The sequence below is a fragment of the Pleurodeles waltl genome, chromosome 1_1 (assembly GCF_031143425.1).
Source record: "Pleurodeles waltl isolate 20211129_DDA chromosome 1_1, aPleWal1.hap1.20221129, whole genome shotgun sequence".
NCBI lineage: Eukaryota > Metazoa > Chordata > Amphibia > Caudata > Salamandridae > Pleurodeles > Pleurodeles waltl.
The window spans coordinates 950248897-950273531 of NC_090436.1; the positions used below are offsets into that span (position 1 = coordinate 950248897).

The following is a 24635-nucleotide window of genomic DNA, read 5'->3' on the forward strand; positions in this document are numbered from 1 at the left end:
GTGCAAGTGGAACACAAATGATGCCCCTCTTGCAGCAAAACATGATTCTCATGGCATGGAATGGGATGACACAGTCAGTTGTCCCAGCCCTGCACTACCTGTGCAGAACATGCCTGCCAAATATAAGGCAATTGAATGGAATTAGGTCTTCAGGTCCAGTTTTACAACTTCAACTGCAGAATAATTTGGTGGGAATTCCACAGAGTTTTAAATGTCAGCATCATTTAACTGAACCTTAAATAAAACAATCAGTAATTAATGACACTTTTCCACAATTTACAGCTACACTTGGTGTCCCTTGTGGCCCACGTCAGGCACTGTTAGTAAATGTGCCTGTAAAAATAGGCTTAGCTGTAAATAAACATTAATTATAATTAGCGAAACAAGTCTATATAATCCTTTGGGTCATTAACTATTATGCAAGTTCAATAGTGTAATTTATTGCACATTGGATGGTGTTTGCGTTTAAACAAGGATGATGATGTTAATTTTAAAATGAAATCTCAAGAAACAAAAATAGGTATGTCCCTAGTTCTCACAGGTAAGGACTTACCTCTGGAAGTAAGACACATGTTTTCAAAAAGTGAAAAAAGTGGTTTGAGATTTTACAGGAAAATAAATTGGCTCGATTAAAAGTGCAAAAGCAGTGCAGATTACAGGCAAAATCAGAAGTAGTGTATCCATGCATTCCCCAGTGTAAACGTTCTTGTGAGGCTAAAGAAGGGATTGGACCTGTGACTGAACAAATGGTAGAGCAATGCATTTTTGAGGTTTTGGGGAGTCCATGTAACTAACCTATAATTGGCTTATGCAATTTTCAAAAAAAATTAGAGACTGATCCCATGTTATCTTATAGTATCGACTCCAGCAGTCATTTTGTTTCATATTCCAGCAGATGCAGAATGGTTTGCAGTATTTTATTTGTGTTCAGTATTTTTCTCCATTTCTCTTCACGAGAGTAGTAGGTATCCTTTTGCCTTTAAATTTTAAAATAGATTTCTGGTTTGGGTTAGAATATATCAAGGACATGCAGAAAGTCCCTAAATGTTCTCCCAAATACTAAGGCAATATGTAGAATCTTTAAATTGGTCTTTTGACTATCAGTGCAAGATCATTACATTGATGATTTAATGATTGCAGCAAACACAAACAAGAGCTGTAAGTTGGATACTGTTGCACTGTGAAATAAATTGGCTAAAATTGGACAAAACTTGTCCCCTACAATGATGCACTATTGTCAGAAATAATTTATTTACTTGGAACATCAAATTCAGTAAAGAATGAGGCTGTCTAAAGAGCACATTTCTGTAATACTGAGAATGAACTCACCAACAAAACAGAGTGAATGGAGGATCTTTCTGGGAATGGTTGGCTACTGTCACCAGTGGATTCAAACTTTTCCTTGACTGCAAAGCAATGACAGAGATTGAACCACAAGGAGCTCGCTGACTGGTACAGTGTGATGTAGAATGTTAGCAAGCCTTCCTGGAGCTAAGACACACTTTGTGTACAGCACCCGCTTTGGCAATGCCTGATTAGGTGAAACATTTTTATTTAGTCTGTCAATAAGAATAAGGAATCTCACTTTCTGTTCTCACGGAACAGCACAGCAATGCCAAGAAATCAATTGCACCTTTATCTGAAGTGCTGGGTCCAGTTGCAGCAGCATTGCCTGAATGCATGAAAAAGGTTCTTGTTTCTGTGATTGCCATTTTGTAGAAAGAAGCAATTGTCTTGGGTTACACACTTGTCTTAGTACCTCATTCAGTGAGGCATAGTTACCCACTTTAGGACCTAGAATTTGACCAGCCAGTTTATTAAGTATGATCAGAGTATAATGGCTGCTGATGAAACAATGGAATTTGAACATGACTGCATTGATGTAACAGAAGTATGTACCAAGCCAAGATCAGACATTCATGATGTACCAGTCATTTTGGGATAAATATATTTTTTTTTTAAAGCTGGCTGATTTAACTTTATTTATGAATGGCTCATTTTTTTTAGAGATATCCATGGAAACCTATGAACAGCATATGCAGTTTGCACATCACCATACATTGTGCATCATCCTTGTTTAATGTAACCTCTGTACAAGTTGCTGAGCTTGCTGCATAGCCAATGAATTAGGTGTTACAATCTATACTGATAGTAATGTTTTGGTGTGGTGCATGATTTGGCCAATTGCTGTCATAGTGAGGTCCATGACCTCTGCTGGCACCTCAGCTGACAATGGGGCACACATTCTTCATTTGTTGCATGTATTGACGTTGCCAAAGAAAATAACAGTAGTAAAGTGTGCCATGCACAAACTGGAGTCGATCTCCCAGATCAGTTTGCTAAGTACTGTGCAGCTATAACAACATTGCCTGAACAAACAAGTGAGAATTAAAAAGCAGAAGTTAACAATTTAAATAGGTTTCTCTTAATGTCAACGCAAATAAATGAGATGAGAAGAATGCAGAATGAAATCTCAAATGAAGAAACACATAAACCATTTTGTTTCAAATGCATTAGTCTGCCATAATATTATTACAAAAAACATGATTTTTCCTCAGTCAGTAACCAAAAGATTATTTTCTTACCCAAATTTCTCTCCTTGTCATTGTTTCTTCTTAAACAAATGCTGTCCTTTCATTGGTTTTCCTTATTTGTTATAGCCACACATATTGTCAGTTTTCACATGTGCGCTTTGGTTAGCCTGGAATGTCTCTAAACATCAAGCACCACCATGACCCAAGGGTAGGTCGCTCCCCCTGCCGCTGCAGCTCCTCCAAGTTCCCGAGTTCCTGTGTTCCTGAGACCCACCTAACTGTAAGTACCCCCCTCCTCCCAGCCCCTCGCCCTGCCCCGCGCCACTCACCTTCTCTCCTGCTCCTGCTTCTTTTTCCTCCTCTCTGTCTCTTCCTCCTCGCTCCCCCTCTGCAATCTTCTTCTGTGTTCTTCTGTTCTTCTCTTCTGTTCTTCTGTTCTTCCCTTCTGTTCTTCTGTGTTCTTCCGGTCTTCTGTGTTCTTCTTCTCTGTTCTTCTCGGTGCTTCTGTGTTCTTCTTCTCTGTTCTTCTCTGTTCTTCTCTGTTCTTCTGCTCTTCCGATCTTCTGTGCTTCTGGCTTCTGTTCTTCTGTCTTCGGTTCTTCTGTTCTTCTGTCTTCTGGTCTTCTGTCTTCTGCTCTTCCGGTCTTCTGTTCTTCTGTCTTCTGTTCTCCTGTCTTCGGCTCTTCTACCTCCTCCGTCTTCTTCCCCCGAGCCTGCCCTCCTGCTCCTTCCTCATCCCCCTCCCTCACTCGCCTCCCCCTCTCTCACCCCTAGCTAACCCGTTCGCTATCTACCTCCCTCACTCCTCCTATCTTCCTATCTCTCTAGCTCCCTATCTCACTATCTAACTCCCCCACTCTCCACCTCCTCCTACCTACCTATCTGTCTATCTATCTATTTCCCTATCTATCGACTTCTCTATCTATTTTCTCTATCTATTTCTCTATCTCTCCCCCCCTCCCGCCACCCCCTCTACTACCTATCTCCCTATCCTCTCACTCTACCTCTCTCCCTCACCCACCTCTACAACCCCCCCTCCCCTATCTTCACAACCCTACTCCTATCTCTCTCCCTAATCTCCAAACCTCCTAACACTCACCCTCCTCCACCCTAAACCCCCTCCCCCAGCTCCTCTCACTCTACCTGTCCCCCCCCTCCCTCGCGCTTTCCCGCCGCGACCTCCTGCACGCCCCCGCCCCCCAGCTCCCATTCGCCCCCAGCTGACCCCTCCCCCCCCTCCTACCTCTTATGGCGGCCGCTGCGCGACAGTGGTAGCGACCCTTGACCCAAGGGTAGGTCGCTCCCCCTGCCGCTGCAGCTCCTCCAAGTTCCCGAGTTCCTGTGTTCCTGAGACCCACCTAACTGTAAGTACCCCCCTCCTCCCAGCCCCTCGCCCTGCCCCGCGCCACTCACCTTCTCTCCTGCTTCTTTTTCCTCCTCTCTGTCTCTTCCTCCTCGCTCCCCCTCTGCAATCTTCTTCTGTGTTCTTCTCTTCTGTTCTTCTGTTCTTCCCTTCTGTTCTTCTGTGTTCTTCCGGTCTTCTGTGTTCTTCTTCTCTGTTCTTCTCGGTGCTTCTGTGTTCTTCTTCTCTGTTCTTCTCTGTTCTTCTCTGTTCCTCTCTGTTCTTCTGCTCTTCCGATCTTCTGTGCTTCTGGCTTCTGTTCTTCTGTCTTCGGTTCTTCTGTTCTTCTATTCTTCTGTTCTTCTGTCTTCTGGTCTTCCGGTCTTCTGTTCTTCTGTCTTCTGTTCTTCTGTCTTCTGTTCTCCTGTCTTCGGCTCTTCTACCTCCTCCGTCTTCTTCCCCCGAGCCTGCCCTCCTGCTCCTTCCTCATCCCCCTCCCTCACTCGCCTCCCCCTCTCTCACCCCTAGCTAACCCGTTCGCTATCTACCTCCCTCACTCCTCCTATCTTCCTATCTCTCTAGCTCCCTATCTCACTATCTAACTCCCCCACTCTCCACCTCCTCCTACCTACCTATCTGTCTATCTATCTATTTCCCTATCTATCGACTTCTCTATCTATTTCTCTATCTCTCCCCCCTCCCGCCACCCCCTCTACTACCTATCTCCCTATCCTCTCACTCTACCTCTCTCCCTCACCCACCTCTACAACCCCCCCTCCCCTATCTTCACAACCCTACTCCTATCTCTCTCCCTAATCTCCAAACCTCCTAACACTCACCCTCCTCCACCCTAAACCCCCTCCCCCTCCCCCAGCTCCTCTCACTCTACCTGTCCCCCCCCTCCCTCGCGCTTTCCCGCCGCGACCTCCTGCACGCCCCCGCCCCCCAGCTCCCATTCGCCCCCAGCTGACCCCTCCCCCCCCTCCTGCCTCTTATGGCGGCCGCTGCGCGACAGTGGTAGCGACCCTTGACCCAAGGGTAGGTCGCTCCCCCTGCCGCTGCAGCTCCTCCAAGTTCCCGAGTTCCTGTGTTCCTGAGACCCACCTAACTGTAAGTACCCCCCTCCTCCCAGCCCCTCGCCCTGCCCCGCGCCACTCACCTTCTCTCCTGCTCCTGCTTCTTTTTCCTCCTCTCTGTCTCTTCCTCCTCGCTCCCCCTCTGCAATCTTCTTCTGTGTTCTTCTGTTCTTCTCTTCTGTTCTTCCCTTCTGTTCTTCTGTGTTCTTCCGGTCTTCTGTGTTCTTCTTCTCTGTTCTTCTCGGTGCTTCTGTGTTCTTCTTCTCTGTTCTTCTCTGTTCTTCTCTGTTCTTCTCTGTTCTTCTGCTCTTCCGATCTTCTGTGCTTCTGTCTTCTGTTCTTCTGTCTTCTGTCTTCTGGTCTTCTGTCTTCTGTTCTTCTGTCTTCTGTTCTCCTGTCTTCTGTTCTCCTGTCTTCGGCTCTTCTACCTCCTCCGTCTTCTTCCCCCGAGCCTGCCCTCCTGCTCCTTCCTCATCCCCCTCCCTCACTCGCCTCCCCCTCTCTCACCCCTAGCTAACCCGTTCGCTATCTACCTCCCTCACTCCTCCTATCTTCCTATCTCTCTAGCTCCCTATCTCACTATCTAACTCCCCCACTCTCCACCTCCTCCTACCTACCTATCTGTCTATCTATCTATTTCCCTATCTATCGACTTCTCTATCTATTTTCTCTATCTATTTCTCTATCTCTCCCCCCCTCCCGCCACCCCCTCTACTACCTATCTCCCTATCCTCTCACTCTACCTCTCTCCCTCACCCACCTCTACAACCCCCCCTCCCCTATCTTCACAACCCTACTCCTATCTCTCTCCCTAATCTCCAAACCTCCTAACACTCACCCTCCTCCACCCTAAACCCCCTCCCCCAGCTCCTCTCACTCTACCTGTCCCCCCCCCCTCCCTCGCGCTTTCCCGCCGCGACCTCCTGCACGCCCCCGCCCCCCAGCTCCCATTCGCCCCCAGCTGACCCCTCCCCCCCCCTCCTACCTCTTATGGCGGCCGCTGCGCGACAGTGGTAGCGACCCTTGACCCAAGGGTAGGTCGCTCCCCCTGCCGCTGCAGCTCCTCCAAGTTCCCGAGTTCCTGTGTTCCTGAGACCCACCTAACTGTAAGTACCCCCCCTCCTCCCAGCCCCTCGCCCTGCCCCGCGCCACTCACCTTCTCTCCTGCTCCTGCTTCTTTTTCCTCCTCTCTGTCTCTTCCTCCTCGCTCCCCCTCTGCAATCTTCTTCTGTGTTCTTCTGTTCTTCTCTTCTGTTCTTCTGTTCTTCTGTGTTCTTCCGGTCTTCTGTGTTCTTCTCTGTTCTTCTCGGTGCTTCTGTGTTCTTCTTCTCTGTTCTTCTCTGTTCTTCTCTGTTCTTCTCTGTTCTTCTCTGTTCTTCTGCTCTTCCGATCTTCTGTGCTTCTGTCTTCTGTTCTTCTGTTCTTCTATTCTTCTGTTCTTCTGTCTTCTGGTCTTCTGTCTTCTGCTCTTCCGGTCTTCTGTTCTTCTGTCTTCTGTTCTTCTGTCTTCTGTTCTCCTGTCTTCGGCTCTTCTACCTCCTCCGTCTTCTTCCCCCGAGCCTGCCCTCCTGCTCCTTCCTCATCCCCCTCCCTCACTCGCCTCCCCCTCTCTCACCCCTAGCTAACCCGTTCGCTATCTACCTCCCTCACTCCTCCTATCTTCCTATCTCTCTAGCTCCCTATCTCACTATCTAACTCCCCCACTCTCCACCTCCTCCTACCTACCTATCTGTCTATCTATCTATTTCCCTATCTATCGACTTCTCTATCTATTTTCTCTATCTATTTCTCTATCTCTCCCCCCCTCCCGCCACCCCCCTCTACTACCTATCTCCCTATCCTCTCACTCTACCTCTCTCCCTCACCCACCTCTCCTCTACAACCCCCCCTCCCCTATCTTCACAACCCTACTCCTATCTCTCTCCCTAATCTCCAAACCTCCTAACACTCACCCTCCTCCACCCTAAACCCCCTCCCCCAGCTCCTCTCACTCTACCTGTCCCCCCCCTCCCTCGCGCTTTCCCGCCGCGACCTCCTGCACGCCCCCGCCCCCCAGCTCCCATTCGCCCCCAGCTGACCCCTCCCCCCCCCCCTCCTACCTCTTATGGCGGCCGCTGCGCGACTGCGCAGCGGGCACGCGCAGCGGGCACGCCGCTGGCGCGCCGGAGGCGCGCCAGAGGCAAGCCCGTCTGCGCCCGTCTGCGCCCGTCCGCGCCTGGCCCGCGCCCAGCGCCACGACCCCTGGTCCCCAGCTCCCCCAAGCCCCGCTGATCCGCTACGACCCCACCACCCTCCACGCCCTCAACCCAGGGCGCTCCAAAACCTGCTTCCTAGCTCACCCCAAACGCACCCATGGACCCTTCGCCAGCAACTCCTGCAAACGCATCTTCCACCACGCAACTACCACGACCACAAGCCCACGCGCCATCAACCACCTCAAGTGCATCCTGATCAACGCTCGTTCCGTCCACAAGCACGCCGTTGAACTTTGGGACCTCCTGGACTCCACAGCCCCGGACGTCGCCTTCATCACGGAGACATGGATGAACGCCTCCTCTGCTCCAGACATCGCTACCCGCCATCCCCGAAGGCTACAAGATCTCCAGAAAAGACCGCACCAACCAAGTAGGAGGAGGTGTCGCCATCATCTTCAAAGACTCCATCAGCGTCACCACCTACACCGAAGACCCCCCCCTCGCCGCTGAACACCTGCATTTTCAGATTCGCACCGACCCAAGGACCACCCTCAGAGGATCCCTCGTCTACCGTCCTCCCGGACCTCGCGCCTCTTTCAGCGACGCCATCGCCGACTTCATCTCCCCGCACGCCCTCGCCTCACCGGACTACATCCTCCTAGGCGACCTCAACTTCCATCTGGAACAAAACAACGACCCCAACACCACCACCCTGCTCGACAACCTCGCCAACCTCGGCCTCAAACAACTGGTGAACACCGCCACCCACATCGCCGGACACACGCTCGACCCTATCTTCTCCGCCAGCAAACACGTCTTCTTCAGCCACACCTCTGCCCTACACTGGACCGACCACAGCTGCGTCCACTTCACATTCCGACGCGAGACCTCCCACCTCCGCACTCAACCCACCCCTCGTCGACAGTGGAACAAGATCCCTGAAGAGCAACTCTTCTCCGCTCTCGCCGCCAACCAACCCACCCTCACCACCGACCCCAACGACGCAGCTCTCAACCTCACAAACTGGATCTCCAACTGCGCTGACAACCTTGCTCCCCTCAAACGCACGCATCGACAGACCAACACCAAAAAACCTCTCTGGTTCTCTGACACCCTCAAAGAATCAAAGAAAACTTGTCGTGCCCTTGAGAAGGCCTGGCGCAAGGACCACACCGCAGACAACATGACCGCCCTCAAGAACGCTACACGCGAACACCACCACCTGATCCGCACTGCCAAAAGGAACTTTTTCACCGACAGACTAGACAAAAACAGCCACAACAGCAGAGAACTCTTCAGCATCGTCAAAGAGTTCTCCAACCCCAGCGCCAGCGCCAACGCCGTCACACCCTCACAGGATTTGTGCGAATCCCTCGCCACTTTCTTCCATCGCAAGATCAGCGACCTCCACGACAGCTTCGGACACCAGACCCAACCATACACCACTGAACCCGCTTCCCCGGACATCACCCTCAACAACTGGACCCACATCAACACGGAAGAAACCAAATCCATCATGAACTCTATCCACTCCGGCGCCCCTTCGGACCCCTGCCCGCACTTCATCTTTAACAAAGCCGACGACATCATCGCCCCGCACCTCCAGACCGTCATCAACTCTTCTTTTTCTTCTGCTACCTTCCCCGAATGCTGGAAGCACGCTGAAGTCAACGCCCTACTAAAGAAACCTACGGCTGACCCAAGCGACCTGAAAAACTTCCGCCCCATCTCTCTTCTACCTTTCCCAGCCAAGGTAATAGAAAAGACCGTCAACAAACAGCTGCCACCTTCCTGGAAGACAACAACCTGCTCGACCCTTCACAAACCGGATTCCGAACCAACCACAGCACGGAAACCGCCCTCATCTCAGTCACAGACGACATCAGAACCCTGATGGACAACGGTGAAACAGTCGCCCTCATTCTCCTCGACCTCTCGGCTGCCTTTGACACCGTCTGTCACCGCACCCTAATCACCCGCCTACGCTCCACCGGGATCCAAGGCCAGGCCCTGGACTGGATCGCCTCCTTCCTCGCTAACCGCTCCCAAAGAGTTTACCTCCCTCCGTTTCGCTCAGAACCCACCAAGATCATCTGCGGCGTACCTCAAGGCTCATCGCTCAGCCCGACACTCTTCAATGTCTACATGAGCCCCCTCGCCGACATCGTACGCAAGCACGACATCATCATCACCTCCTACGCCGACGACACCCAACTTGTACTCTCCCTCACCAAGGACCCCGCCAGCGCCAAGACCAACCTACAAGAGGGTATGAAGGACGTCGCAGATTGGATGAGGCTCAGCCGCCTAAAGCTGAACTCTGAAAAAACGGAAGTCCTCATCCTCGGCAACACCCCGTCCGCCTGGGACGACTCCTGGTGGCCCACGGCCCTCGGCACCGCACCGACCCCCGCAGACCACGCCCGCAACCTCGGCTTCATCTTGGACCCTCTTCTCACCATGACCAAGCAAGTCAACGCCGTGTCCTCCGCCTGCTTCCTCACTCTCCGCATGCTCCGCAAGATCTTCCGCTGGATCCCCGCCGACACCAGAAAAACCGTGACCCACGCCCTTGTCACGAGTCGCCTGGACTACGGCAACACCCTCTACGCCGGGACCACCGCCAAACTCCAAAACCGCCTGCAACGCATCCAAAACGCCTCGGCCCGCCTCATCCTCGACGTACCCCGCAACAGCCACATCTCCGCACACCTGAGACACCTGCATTGGCTCCCAGTCAGCAAAAGGATCACCTTCCGTCTTCTCACCCACGCACACAAAGCCCTCCACAACAAGGGACCGGAATACCTCAACAGACGCCTCAGCTTCTACGTCCCCACCCGCCCCCTCCGCTCCGCTGGCCTCGCACTTGCTGCCGTCCCTCGCACCCGCCGCTCCACGGCGGGTGGGAGATCTTTCTCCTTCCTGGCGGCCAAGACCTGGAACTCCCTCCCCACCAGCCTCAGGACCACCCAGGACCACTCCGCTTTCCGGAGACTCCTAAAGACTTGGCTGTTCGAGCAGCGATAACCCCCCCCTTTCCCCCCTAGCGCCTTGAGACCCGCACGGGTGAGTAGCGCGCTTTATAAATGTTAATGATTTGATTTGATTTGACCCAGAAATAAAGCTGATTGAAAATGCTTGTCCTTTCAGTTCGGTGGGTGCCTAAGATTGATCACCACGAAATACCAACAACCTGGCAGGGTCCAGGATACAGAGGCTCCCCACATCATACTTTCCCACAGAGCACCACACACAATGTAGCCAACAGAAGCCAGTACAAAGCAATACAGGGATACTGGAGGACGTGGGTGGCTCTATGGGAGATCAAGCATCCGTTGGGATGGTAAAGCTAACAGCCAAGTGAAACATAGCCCGGGCTTGGGCCTCTGGCATGCCCCCAACTTTAGCTGCTTGGTGTGCCAAAGGTGAGGAACCTATATATGCTGCAAGAGGATGCCCACAAACGTTTTACAAAATATAGCACAGGTGAAGGGTCGAATATGTACTTGCATGATGCTGTACTGCGCTCAGCGTGGCTAAATTCTCTCAGATTGTGTAATACTTTTCTGCCCTGTACTGTTGATGTTTTGTCTCTGAAAAATCAATAAAATTGTCTTATTTAACAAAATACCTTATCACCCTACACTTCATGCCTTCTAGAAGATCCCTATCACTCCCTGCTTAACAGGTTCTCAGCTTAAATTACCCACCAGTGCCTTATCTCCTCTTAGTTCACCCATTTGTAAAATAGCATGGTTGTATTCCTCCAATTCTACTGTCCTTAGTCATGTCCATTGATTTCGATAAGTTGTTATGTGTAATAGCTTATAAATTCTTTACCTGCTTAATTAACATTCACAATATGTGCATATGCTTATCTTTCAGTAACCCCACAGGCCTTGTCCTTAATAGATTGTCCCTTCTCATCTTTTTGACGTTCTTTGCTGCCCTCCTAATAGTTTACAACCAGAATATCTGAAAACAATTATAATGTGCAGAAAAGTAATGACTCAAAATTAGCTGTCAAATAGCAAGCTGGTAAGTATATTTAAGTAAGAATACATATTATCAGTATATATAGATGTTGAGTTAATAACACTGCAGGTCAGAGATGTCACCTACTGCAGGCAGACGAAGTGTCTGGGTGAAACACTTGGTAAAAGCATGTAGAATTCAGCATGGTAATTCCAATTTCCATATGTTATAGCCAGCTAATCTCCCTGACGTTACCAGGAAATTTGGTAACAGTAATTCCAGTGAAGGATAATGATGCCCAACCCTTTTGATTGAAAAGTGAAAGAGTGGTCCTGTATCAAAGTTAATTCAAAAAGATTCTTCGAACAGCACCATTTTCTCATCCTTCTTTAGTAAATCAACCTTGCAGCTCGCCCTGATTTCCTTACCATCTTTTCTTTATTTGCAGGTTCACCCTGGGTCTACTTGTGTCGTTTTTGGTCTGGGAGGAATAGGCCTATCTGCCGTAATTGGTTGCCAAGTTGCTGGTGCTGCACGGATCATTGCGGTTGACATTAATAAGGATAAGTTTGCAAAGGCGAGAGTATTAGGAGCCACTGAATGCATCAGTCCCCAGGATTTCAACAAACCCATCCACGAGGTGATCGTTGAGATGACGGACGGTGGCGCAGACTATTCCTTCGAGTGTGTTGGAACCACTGATCTTACGGTATGTCAACTTGCGCTGAGAAGCAGCTCTTTCTTCTGCTAAAACTTGAACGCACAAGAAGTGCAAAGCAGAGCTATAGTTGTTTCATATACTATGTTATATTTGTGAAAAAAATGTATAGCACTGTATGCCCATTAGTGTAGCCTCACAGTTCTGTCGGGATTGCGTACCTTCGTTCCCTTGTCCTGACAAATTTCGATACAAGCTGGAGTCTGTTTTCTGTTTGAGCAGGATCATGAGTTAATCTTTTGTGTATCTGTTTGGGAGTTTGCTTGGTGTGTATCGGAGATCTGCTGTACCGTTATGAAGGTATGGCATTGGAAGGATTGCTATGTTCATTGTCCAGCCTGAGGCGTGTGTATGAAGTAACCGAGACCATGGTGTCTTGCTAGTGCAACTGTATCCCTTAAAATTATTCTAGCTGTGAGGGTGATGGGTGCTCTCCGTGGCAGGGAGGGCAAACTGCTCCCTTGTACGGTGCCATCCATTTAACTATTATCACATATCTGCATATTTGTATTCAACATTGAAACCTGACCATATGTTTACATTTTCTACTTTAAAATTCATGTAGAGGCTGCCTATCTTTTATGTCCAGAATTGGACACAGGGATGGTTTTTCAATTGTGTAAGAAAGTCATAAGGCCGATTTACAAAGATTTTGCTGTGGCTTACTTTTGAAACACTTCCGGCTTACTCCCGAGTTTCACATACAGGCAGGTACAAGCGGATATTACTGATAGCTTACTTAAGGAATTCTGAAGTAAGCCAAAAGCACTAGAAGAATGGATCGGTTTTCCTTGTAGCAAAATCTTTGCCGAACAGTCCCATTGTATTGATGCCAAGCACTTCCTTATGATATGGAGTACAAAAGAAGCCATCTTAAGAGGTACAAGATATTAGGGCCCTCTCTCATTGGACAGTGGCGCGTATGACTGATGGCTCAGAAGACTAATAAGAAATATTTTTATAATTCACTCAACCTAGCATTGGTACTGGAAAATAAATCATGCCGGCTCTTTGGTATCCGAGTCAGTCACTCAAAATCCAGTACCATTCTTATTGTGAAATATTAGCTTCAATGTGGCAATCGAGGTGTACTCCGAGCAGAATATTTGCATGCATTGCTTATCTCTGTACTCATTTTGAAATTCGGAATACTGATAATGTTATCGATTGTGCTGATGCAGTTGTTTGTAAATGTTTGTGCACAAGCAATGCTACCTGGTTTGCCTACCGCCTGCTAACCTTGGCCACAGAATAACCACTTTTACGCAACACATCGATCCCCCTTAAACTACAGCACAGTCTTACAGTATTCATTACACAACAAATCAATCAGCTGTATTCATTGAGGGCATTGCACTTGTGTTTGATTTTAGAACGAGGACATTTATCACCACTAGCTTTGAAAACTAGCACTACCAGTCTTCTGATTAAAACTGCTCGGTGCTCACATAGGGGCATATTTATACTCTGTTTGCACCGAATTAGTGTCATTTTTTTTTACTCTAATTCGGTGCAAAACTAACTCCATATTTATACTTTGGTGCTAGACCCATCTAGCACCAAGGCCCTGATTTAAACTTTTTTTGCACTGCATTAACGTCATTTTATGACGCAAAAGTGGCGCAAACTTACAAAATATTGGCCCTTATTTATACTTTTTGCTGCAAAACTGCACTAACTCAGTTTTGCACCAAAACGTTTAGCACCGGCTTGCACCATTTCTGTGCACCACCCGGGCACCATATTTATGGAATGGTGCAAGCCGGTGCAAAGGGAAGGCTAGAGTTTTAAAAAAATGACTTTAGTCGGGTGGAGCTGGCAGTATAGAAGAAGAGGGTTTAGCACCAGAAAATGGCTTTAGGCAGGTTAGAGTAAAAAAAATGACTCTAACCAGATTAGCATAATTTTATGGTGCTAAACCTACCATGCCACATGACTCCTGCCTTAGAAAAGGCAGGAGTCATGCCCACCACCCTAGTGGCCAGCACAGAGGACCGGGGTCCCCTGGGCATGGCCATTGCACCCTGTGCCATGTATAGGGACCCATTTCAGGGCCCCCTATGGCACTTTCAAAAATAAAATGCACTTACCTGTACTTACCTGGGATGGGGTCCCCCATCCTCGCAGTCCCTCTAGTGTGGGTGGGGGTGCCCCTAGGGCCTAGGTAGGGCACCTCAGGGCTCATTCCATGGTGTTCCACCATGGAAATAGGGCCACAGGTCCCCTAAGGCCTGCCCAGACCCAGGTCTTAAAAAATGGGGCAAAGCAAGCTTTGCCCCATTTTTTGACCCCTCCTCCCTCCCTTGCACCATTTTTACATGGGAGTATAAATATGGTGTTAAGGCCATAGAGTCATGTTTTTGCACGGGAACGCCTACCTTGCATCTCATTAAGGCAAGGTAGGTTTCCACTTCCAAAAAATGACTTTAACTCCATAAATATGGTGCTAGACGGGTCTAGCACCAAAGTATAAATATGGAGTTAGTTTTGCACTGAATTAGAATTTTAAAAAATGACGCTAATTCAGTGCAAACAGAGTATAAATATGCCCCTTAGCGTCAAAAAATGATGCTAATCTGGTCAGAATCATTTATTTTGACTCAAAACTGCCTAACGTAATTTTTTTTTAAGCTAGCCTACCCTTTGCACCTGCTTGCACTATTCCATAAATATGGTGCCCAGCTGGTGCTAAAATATGGTGCAAGCCGGTGCAAAACTTTTTGGGGCAAAACTGCCTTAGTGCAGTTTTGCACCAAAAAGTATAAATAAGGCCCATAGTAGGGGCCCAAGTGAAATTGATTGTGCTGGTGTCAGCTGACTTTTCACAGCCATATACACTAAGCCCGTATTTATACTTTTTTTAGCGCCGCATTTGCGCCGCTTTTTGGCGCAAAACGGCGCAAACCTACAAAATACAATGGTATTTTGCAAGTTTGCGCCGTTTTTGCGTCAAAAAATGACGCAAATGCGGCGCAAAAAAAGTATAAATACGGGCCTAAGGCCCATATTTATACTTTTTTAGCGCCACATTGGTGTCATTTTTTGACGCAAAAGCGGCAAAAACTTGAAATATACAATTGTATTTTGCAAGTTTGCGCCGTTTTTGCATCAAAAAGTGGCGCAAATGCGGTACTAAAAAAGTATAAATATGGGCCTAATTGTCAGGTGCTAAAAACTTAGGGGCATATTTATAATGCCCTAGCGCCACCTTGCGCCACATTAACATCATTATTTTTTACGTTAATGTGGCTCAACGAGGCTGAAATCCCCGCGCTGTATTTACAGGGTGGCGCAATGCATGCATTGCACCACCCTTTAACCCTTTGAGCTACATTATACCTGCACCAGGCATGAAGTATGAAAAGGGGACGTTCCCCCATTAGGGGAGCTTGAAAAATGGCGTAAGGAAATCTATGAGATTTCCTTGGGCCATTTTTTACGGCACTCAAGAGCAGGCGTTAAAAGGGAGCTTCCATTCTTTAGAATGGGCCAATATTTTGGCACTACTCCGGCAGAGTACATCAATAGCGTCATGAGAAATTTGCTATTGCCCCCTACCCTGCACCATGGTGCGCTGTATTTTAAATACGGCGCACACATGGTGGCTGTAGGGGGGTGCTAAGGGGCGCAGGGAAAGTGGTGCTGCACTTAGTGCAGCACCACTTTCAATAAATCCACCCCTTAGTCTATGCACCAGTCAATCCAAATGACAGAACATGTATTTAATCACCAGAAAGTACACTTCAGCTACACATGGGGGGTGGGGAGGGTGGCATACCATATAAAGTGAGCGCGGGAGTGCTAACTTTAAACGAGGTTTCTACCGCACAGTTTGGGGCTAAGTGTTGCCTTAAATAGTGGAAAATCTGGAGAATCAATATATTTCACTTTAGACAGTGGTAAACAGTTCAATTCAGTAGTGCAGCATAAATACAGCAGTAAAAAAACAACACAATGTATAACCACCACAACAAAATGCTACACTACAAATGTTATTGTCAGATATGATCACCTTTCAAATTAGCTTTCACAGTTCCATGGTAAAAGGTGTTTTGTACCAAGCGCTGCCTTAAATAATACCAAGATCATGTAATAGCTAGACAGAATTGATTTTTGATCCACCCTCTTATATCTGAAGCCCTGCTTTAGATAAGGAAAGCAAAATACAGAATGTACAGCTGGATAATAGATTTTTGTCAGTCAAATCCCATGGGCTTTTTTTATAGTTATATGGAGGAGGAGTGGGAAATGTCCTAAATAACGGGACCTAAGCCCCGTCAATGTTTACCACGCATAGGAACAGCACTTGCCTAAACCACAACTGCCTTTTTCTATGCTTTAATTACGCATGTGCCTAAACCACACATATGCGCGGTTAAGGCAGACATAAGGCATAAAGCAGTGTAGTGGTGCGGAAGGAGCAGGAAGAATCGGGAGAGGACTCAGAGAGGTAAGTGAGCCTGGGGCAGGGTTGGAGGGTAGTTTCTATCAGTGGGGTGGATTTAGGGCTTAGGCTGGGTGGGGGTCAGGGTAGTTTATTTTTTAGGGGGGGTGGAAGTCGGGTCGTTTATTTTTTATGGCTTAGGGTGTGGCGGTCATGGTAGTTTATTTTTTAGGGCTTAAGGTGGATGGGGGTCACAGTAGTTTCGTTTTTTAGGGACTGGGTCGGGTGTCGGGGAATTTCTTTTTTTAGAGGTGGGGAAAGTTTAAGGAAGGGCAGGAGAAGGGCGAAGAGGAGAGGAGTAAGGATCGGGAGGGGACTCGGTGAGGTAAGTGGGGCTGGGGCAGGGTGAGGCATCCTTGCACCATTGTGCAGGATGTCTGCTTTGAGGGGTTTGATTGTTTATGTGTGGGTAGGTGTCCCTTCCTGTAACGAAACAATCACTAGTGGCGATTTGGCACTTCTGTGTGTGCTGCAGAAAGCCAAAGCATCATTTTGAAGTCATTGTTTATGTGAAGGAAGGGACACCTTCCCACACATAAACAGTAATTTCTGGCATTTTTCTCTTACTATGCATGCTGCAGAATGCAGCACACATGGAAAAAGCAAAAAACGAGAAGGAATAAAGGGATGCAAAAACCCCATTTCCGAATCGCAAATTGCCATGCGAGCCATTATTGGCTCGCAAAATTTGCGACCCCATAGTGCGACCCGCAAATAGGAAGTCGCAATTTGCGAGTCGCAAACCATATGAAAAAGCCACTCGCAAATTGCGACTAGTCGCAAAAAGCCCATTTTGCACACCCAATTTACCACTAACTCAGAGCAGGTGGTAACCAGAACCAAAGTATAAAAGGAGACTCAGAAGGCACCCGGGTTACTCAAGATGGCGGAGATATATGTGATAGCAAGGAGGAGGAGAGTCCACGCCGCAAAGCAGAGGAGAAGGAGGAGCCAGAGACAGGAGAGGTTATACAGAACCAGGCAGACACTTTTCCAAAAAACAGAGGAGGAGAAATATGATAAATACAGACTCAGCAGTGCAGCAATATTAGAATTAATAGATCTACTCAATCCGCAGCTGCAACGCCAGACTGTGCACGGCAGCGCCATCCCCTTCACATGTGCAAGTGCTATGCTCACTGCACCTCTTGGCCTTGAGTAGCTATCAGGGGGTCATTGCTGTGGCAGGTGGGGTATCCCAAAGTGCACTCTCACGGTTCTTCAGATGTTTCATAGATGCCATACTCACACACATGTCCAGATACATATACCTACCCAGGAATGAGGCAGAAATCAACAGCACCAAGTTGGAATTCTACAGGATTGCCAACTTCCCTCAAGTAATAGGGTGTGTAGACGGGACACATATACAAATATGCCCTCCTGCAAATCTGGAATATCTGTTCCGCAACCGGAAGTGTACCCACTCACTGAACATCCAGGTTGTATGTGACGCCCATTATGTCATCACTGACATGGTAGCCAAATTTCCTGGGAGTACCCATGACTCATACATTTTCAGGCACAGTGGGATACACCAACGCCTAGAACGTGGGGAGTTTGGAGATGGATATCTCTTAGGTATTGCTGAATACACCCTGCAGCCATACACACAGGTCACTGTAGAAACCATCCATGCCCTCCTAACATTGTCCATTTATGCCAAACAGGTGACAGTGCATATGCGCTATGACCATGGATACTTACCCCGTACTTAACACCCAGCAATGAGAATGAGAGGCGATACAACAGTGCACATAGGAGGACCCGAAATGTCATAGAGAGGGCCTTTGGACTGTTGAAGGCAAGATTCCGATGCCTCCACAGAAGTGGAGGTGCGCTCCAGTATGCCCCAATAACAGCATTCAAGATCGTTGGCGCATGCGCTATACTGCACAACATTGCTACCAGACGTGGGCTACATCTAACCCCTGAAGACCCAGATTCGGAGGATGACGAGCAAGAGCTACCACATCACCATCATGGGGATAGAAGCATTGCAAATCAAGGCAGACAGATTCGGGACCACATTGCAAACCAATACTTTGGAAGGTATGTGCTAACTGTCACCACACACACTAATGTCACACACAAAGAGCCCAGTTGTGAAGTGGAACAAACAAGAACTTTTACTAAGTGAACCTAAGTAATTATGAACTGAACTTTTGGGAAGGGGCTGTAAATGTTCACCTGCAATGAGGACACATTCACCTCATGTGCCTCAAGTGTCTGCAAGTGCATAGGCTCAACTCCTCCGCCTGGGACGCCCAGCATGGCTAGTGCTTGGAGTGTCAGCAGATCCCTGACGTGCACTGCCACTCCTCAATAACCTTGTGTCCGTGGCAGATGCACTATCTTGAGGTGTGTCTGCTGTGCCCCTAGCCACCTGTCTTGCCTCCATCATGTCCACAGCGTGGCTAATCCGTCCCAGTCCCCGAGCCACATCCCCTGCAAAGTGGCCCAAGTCAACCTGCAAACTGACTGTACGGCGTGACAGCCCTGTGGTGTTGACTGCCAGGCGGACGATTGATGCAGCCATGCGGTCCAACCGGTGTATGAGTTGCTGCTCACGGCGCCTTGCACTCTCTCTCTCTGACACTAGTTCAGTTACAAGTTGACGGATGGAAAGTGCAAGGTCACCGACATGATTGTTCAGGCTTTGGAAGTCTGTGTGCACCTGTGCCAGCCCTGTGGTGAAATTCCGCTCCATACGCTGCATGGCCCCTGATATAACTCTCATCTGACTTGTTTGCAGGCGCTGACCACTGATGAGGGCTGCCTCCGCGGCGGACATGGAAGTGTCACCTACATCCTCCTGGGAGACTGCAGGGACATGGACTCGGCGTCTGCGGTGCGGTGGAGCATCAGGGTCCAGCTGTATGGCACTGTGGCTGGGACCGGGTGCTGTATCGATCTCCCCAATGTCCATTGGTGCAGCTGGAGGGGACTGTGGTTGGGGGGTGCTAGGCCCTGTAGTGGCTGCTCCTGACTCCTGTGCTGCCTGTTGGCTGCTCTCTGCACCCTGGACGGACTGGCTGGTGAGGATGTCTTGTGGGAGACCTGTGGGACATAGGGAACACACTGTCAGCATCTAACATCTGTTGTATGCTTCCTAATAAACTGTTGCCTATTAGCTGACTACTGAACTACATTGCCCATAATGCACCATTCTGGTGGTTGCAAGTCTGGAATGGAGCTAATTTTGTTGTGCATGCTGCTGTGTACTGGGTGGGTGGGGGTATGGCAGATATGGGTGTATATGCATGTTTCATGGTACTCACTTGTTGATGTTCCTGGCGCTGACGTGTCCAGCTCTCCCATTCCAGCCACTGCCTCCATGGGTGTGGGTGGTGGGACGGTGGATGGGCCTCCTCCTGTGCCCCTCATCTCCCAGAGGTGCTCTGCCACCCTCTCCTTGGTCCTGGAGCACAGGTCATACCATCTCTTTTTGAGTTCATCAATACTCCTGTGGCTCACCCCTATGGCGTTGAACTTCTCCTGGATGTCATTCCAAATCCTCCTTTTTTCAGTCTCTGGCACACTCAGGGCAGCCCTTCCAAATAGCTGGTCATGGTGCTGGCAGCATTCATCTGTCAGCAGCTCCAGTTCCTTTTCTGAAAACTTCAGTTTTCTCTTCCTGCCAGAGTCCTCCATTCTTGCTGCTGTTCCTCCTGGTGGTTGTTCAGCAGTTGGAAAGGGTGTGGTCCTCCCTCCTCCCAGGTGTATTTGTAAACTTCCTGGCTGTGATGTCATCAGCAAGAGCCAGGAAATGTTTTCCAGACTGTTCTGCTGCACCTGCATGCAATTTGAGGCACAGTCGCAATTTGCGACACCCACTCGCAATTTGCGTGTTCGTTTTTTGCGAGGTCGCAAGAAGCGACCTCGCAAACAGCGGACTCGCAATCAGCGGTGCAACTTCATTTGCGAGTCGCAAAATGAAGTCGCTTTTTCTTGTTGGATACCAGTTTGCGAGTTGGAAATTGCGAGTCGCAACTACTCGCAATTTCCGACTCGCTATTTTTTAGCTAACTACTTCTGGCCCTTAGTTATTCCTCCTCCTTGGGCCTTGATAACGCCACCCCCAGGGTGGCGTTAAATTTTGGCGCTGCCTCAGGTTTATGAAAACTTGTAAATGTGAGGCAGCATCAAAATCCAATGAGTGTTGCTGTAGCACACCCAGTGCAACACCCACTGCACGCCCCTTCCATGCAAAGGGCCATTTTTACAAGGTGGCGTTCCTTCTCAATCAAGAATTACATCCTAAAAGTGTAATAAGGAATTCCCAATGTTAACCTATGAGAGGGGTGGGCCTCACAGTAGTAAGAAAATAATTTGGGAGCTTTCACTACCAGTACATGCAAAACTTAAAACTATATGCCTTTCTTTTTACTTATGCAGCACCCTGCCCTTTAGGCTACACAGGGCCTACCTTAGGAGTGATCAAAAAGGAGTTAAAGGCTTTGCAAAGGGTTTTAAATGTCAAAGTGGCAATAAAACTGCATACATAGGATCTGCAGTGGCAGTACTGAGCCATGTTAAGGGGGCTACTGGAGCAGGTAGCACAATGAATGCTGCAGGCCTACTAGTAGCATTTAATTTACATGCCCTGGGTACATGTAGCGCACTTAAGAAAATTAAATATGCAAATTGGGTTAGGCCAATGTTACCCTGATTTAGGGGAGAGTGCACTCGCACTTTAGTACTGGTTAGCAGTGGTAAAGTGCACCGAGTCCTAAAACCAGCAAAAATGAGGTCTGAAAATGGAGAGAGGCAGGGTAAAAGTTGGGGGGAGGCTTTCTAAGGCCTAAGGCTTTCAGGTCTAACATATGTCCCCCCAGCTGAAAGTGGGGAGAGATACCAAACCCCTTGGGAGTTATTTTTACTAAGGCAGAAAAACCCAGAGAAGCCATCAGCAATGGTGTGTTCTGGCACTGGTCTGTGTCCCACCGTAGAGTCCATTCCCTGTAGGGAGATAGACCACACCAATGATTTGAAATTTTCATCCCTCAACAGAATGAGCTATCTGAGGGGTCTGTGGTCTGTCTGACCCAAGCAGTGATTCCCAAACAGGCATGGTCTCAGCTTTTTCAGTGTCAAGGCCACAGCAAGAGCTTCTCTTTCAGTAGCACTCCACCTCTGTTCCCATGGAGCTGAACTCTTACTAATGAAGGCTACTTATTGGTCTAGAACCTCATCATTTAGCTGTACTAAGAGTGCCCCTATACCATGCTCTAAAGCATCCATTTGCATGATTAATTATTTGGAGAAGACAGGTGCCTTCAGTACAGGTGCTGTGCACATGGCTTCTTTGAGAATGTCAAAGGGTTTTTGACAAGTCGATGTCCAGATCAACCATCTGGGCTGCTTCTTCAAAGCCAGCTCATTTAAAGGGGCAACAATGGTGCCATAACCCTTAACAAATCTCCTGTAGTAGCCTACGAGGCCTAGGAAGGCTTTCACTTCCGTTTGGGTATTATGTGGTTGCCAGGCCATGATGGTTTCAATCTTGGCCTGAAGAGGCTGCACCTTGCCCCAACCTACCATGTGAACCAAATACACAACGAAACCCTGCCCAGTCTGGCACATACTGACCTTGATAGTCAGGCCTGTATGGTGCAGGGCCGGAAGCACCTCACAGAGGTGGTGCAGGTGTTCCTTCCAGCTGAAACTATAGACAGCTATGTCATCTAAGTGGATGGCATAAAGAGCCTCCTTACCCGCCAGGACCCTGTTAACCAACCTTTGTAAGGTAGCAGGAGCATTTTTCAATTCAGAAGGCATCACCCAAAACTGGAAGTGGCCCTCTGGGGTTGGAAATGCTGACCTCTCTTTAGCTCCCTCAATCAAGGTGATCTGTGAGTACCCTGATGTCAAATCAAAGTTACTGAGGAATTTGGCAACACTCAGCCTGTCAAAATGAGCATCAGCTTGAGGAGTGGGGTGTGCATCAGTCCTGGTGACTGACTTGAATCCTCTGTACTCCACACAGAACTGGAATGGTGCCAGGTGGGGAGGTCTTTCGTTCCAGCACAACAGGGCTGGACCAGGGACTATTAGAGGGCTCAATAACCCATAACACCATCATCTTAGAGACTTACTCCTTGATGCTTTCTCTCACCCTGTCTGACAACCTGCAAATTCTGGGGCATATTTATGATCCCCCAAGCGCCACCAGAGCGTCACTTTTCATGACACTTCGGTAGCGCTATGCCCGGCTGTATTTGAAAGGCGGCGTTAAGCCACTTTTTGTGGCTTCACGCCACCTTGTAAATACGGCCCCTTCACACGCAGCACTTTTTGACGATGCCTCAGATTTACAAGTTTTCATAAAACTGAGGCAGCGTCAAAATCTAACACCTCCCCAGGGGTGGCGTTAGCAAGGTGCAATGAGTAGGAATACTTTTATTCTTCCTTGTTTTTTTCTCTTTCTATGTGTGGTGCATTCTTCCAGGTAGGTGGTCTCCCCCTTTCACTCAATGATCTTGTATGGATCAGTCCAGTGGTCCTGGAGAGCTCGTGGCTCTACTAGTTCCATGACTCTTACTTTAGCGCCAGGTTGAAACTCCAAAACAGTTGACTTCTGGTCATACCAGCCATTGGAAATGGCCCTCGCTACAGGGTCACCCCCATACTTTTTGCCTTCCTCCTACTACTTTTTTCTGGATTTTTGCTCTGTTGGAATCTGTGCACTTTATCACTTTATCACTTCTAGTCAGTGCTAAAGTGCTTGCATTCACTCCCTTAAACATGGTTTGATTGGAATACACATGATTGGCATATTTAATTTACTTGTAAGTCCATTATAAAGTGGTGTATCATATACCCAGGGCCTGTTAATTAAATGCTACCAGTGGGACTGGAGCACTTATTGTGCCACCCACTTAAGTAGCACTTTAAAACATGCCCCATGCCTGCCATTGAAGACTGAAGACAATGTCCCACTGCCATGTTGACTTGGCATTTAAAACACCTTGCCAAGTCTTAAACTCACCTTTTATTACATACGTCACCCTAAGTAACCCATAGGGCAGGGTTCTGTATAAATTAAAAGGTAGGACATGTACCTTTCAGTTTTACAAGTCCTAGTAGTGAAAAATTCCCAGTTTGTTTGTCTGTGTCTGCAGCCTGCCTTAGGTCACATGACTGAGTGTAGCTGAGAGATAGGACTTTGTGAATTCCTCTCAGACAGTCACACAATAGTGGGATTAGCAGAGCCAGGAACGGCCATTAACTGACTTGATGAGGAGTCGGACCTAAGCACAGCCCCACTTATACCTGAAAAGGCTGTGCTATTCAACCACTCAATCGGGTTAACGACCCTGTATTTGAAGTGCAGCCAGCTAGGAGCCAGGGCAGGGAAAGCTGGAAACTCCTGGAACTTCAAAGAACCATTTTGGAAACTTCTCCCAACTTCTAGGATCAGGGTACCAGGGTATAGAATTAGGGCTTTCAGACCTACTCCTCAGTTCACTACTGGACCTGCAGAATGACTTTCAGAGGACTGCTTGCTGCTGTGACCTGCTGTGCATTCTACCAGACTGCTGCTGATCCTGGAAGGACTGTTTTGCTCTCTGAAGCCTGCCTTGAACCTTCAGAGGCCTATCCCTGCTGTGAAGCCTTGCGTCTTCACCTGTGCCCAGGACTTCAGAAGTTAATCCAGTGGCTAGTTTAGCTAGCCTCCTGTACAGAGCCACAGGGACATAACAAGCTCCCACCATTGCTTTTAACGTCTCTTGTACTGCTGCAATGATTTTAAGTAATTACGCAATAAAGCATAAACTCCTAAAAAATAAGCTCCCACCATCTTGAACCCGCACCTGGACCCAGCTTGAGTGAGTCTTGAACCCCAAAGAGGTCTCCATCTACCCCTCAACCCTTGGTTGTGGTGCTAAAGGTTCCCAGGTGGCCATTTCCCAAAACTGATGATGACATTTTGATCCTTAAATTATAGAAATTCATAACTCCGGTTCTAAAAATTGGGTTTTGGTGTCAAGTAATTTATTAAAACTGTCTCTCTTTTTCTAAATTTGTTTGGGGTTTTTTCTTGTGTTGTATTCTCACCTTATTACTGTTTGTGTGCTGAATGAATACTTTACACATTGCCTCTGCGTTAAGCCTGACTGCTTTTTATGCCCAGCTACCCAGGGTTAAGCACAGGTTAATTTAGTCACTTGATGTGGTTCACCCTGCAAGGGATTGTGGCTGATGCTTGACCAAGGCTCACACCCAAGTCAGCCAATAATCAAATTTCTCACACCAGAACTTAATTACCTCTTGGTTGACCTGAAGATTGCATTTTGCATTTTTCCTGAAGTAGTGCATCTGGTTTCAGATGGCCAGCATGTAGC

General features: G+C 48.3%; 1 protein-coding gene across 1 annotated transcript in view; it reads left to right on the forward strand.

Moving 5' to 3' along the window:
• The window catches only part of LOC138289776 (alcohol dehydrogenase 1-like), a 260138-nt gene that overhangs the window by 144619 nt on the left and 90884 nt on the right, over window positions 1-24635 (forward strand). Inside the window, exon 6 of the mRNA XM_069230196.1 lies at window positions 11574-11834. Within this exon, the coding sequence (XP_069086297.1) occupies window positions 11574-11834 (261 nt within the window). The remainder of the gene's footprint in view (window positions 1-11573; window positions 11835-24635) is intronic.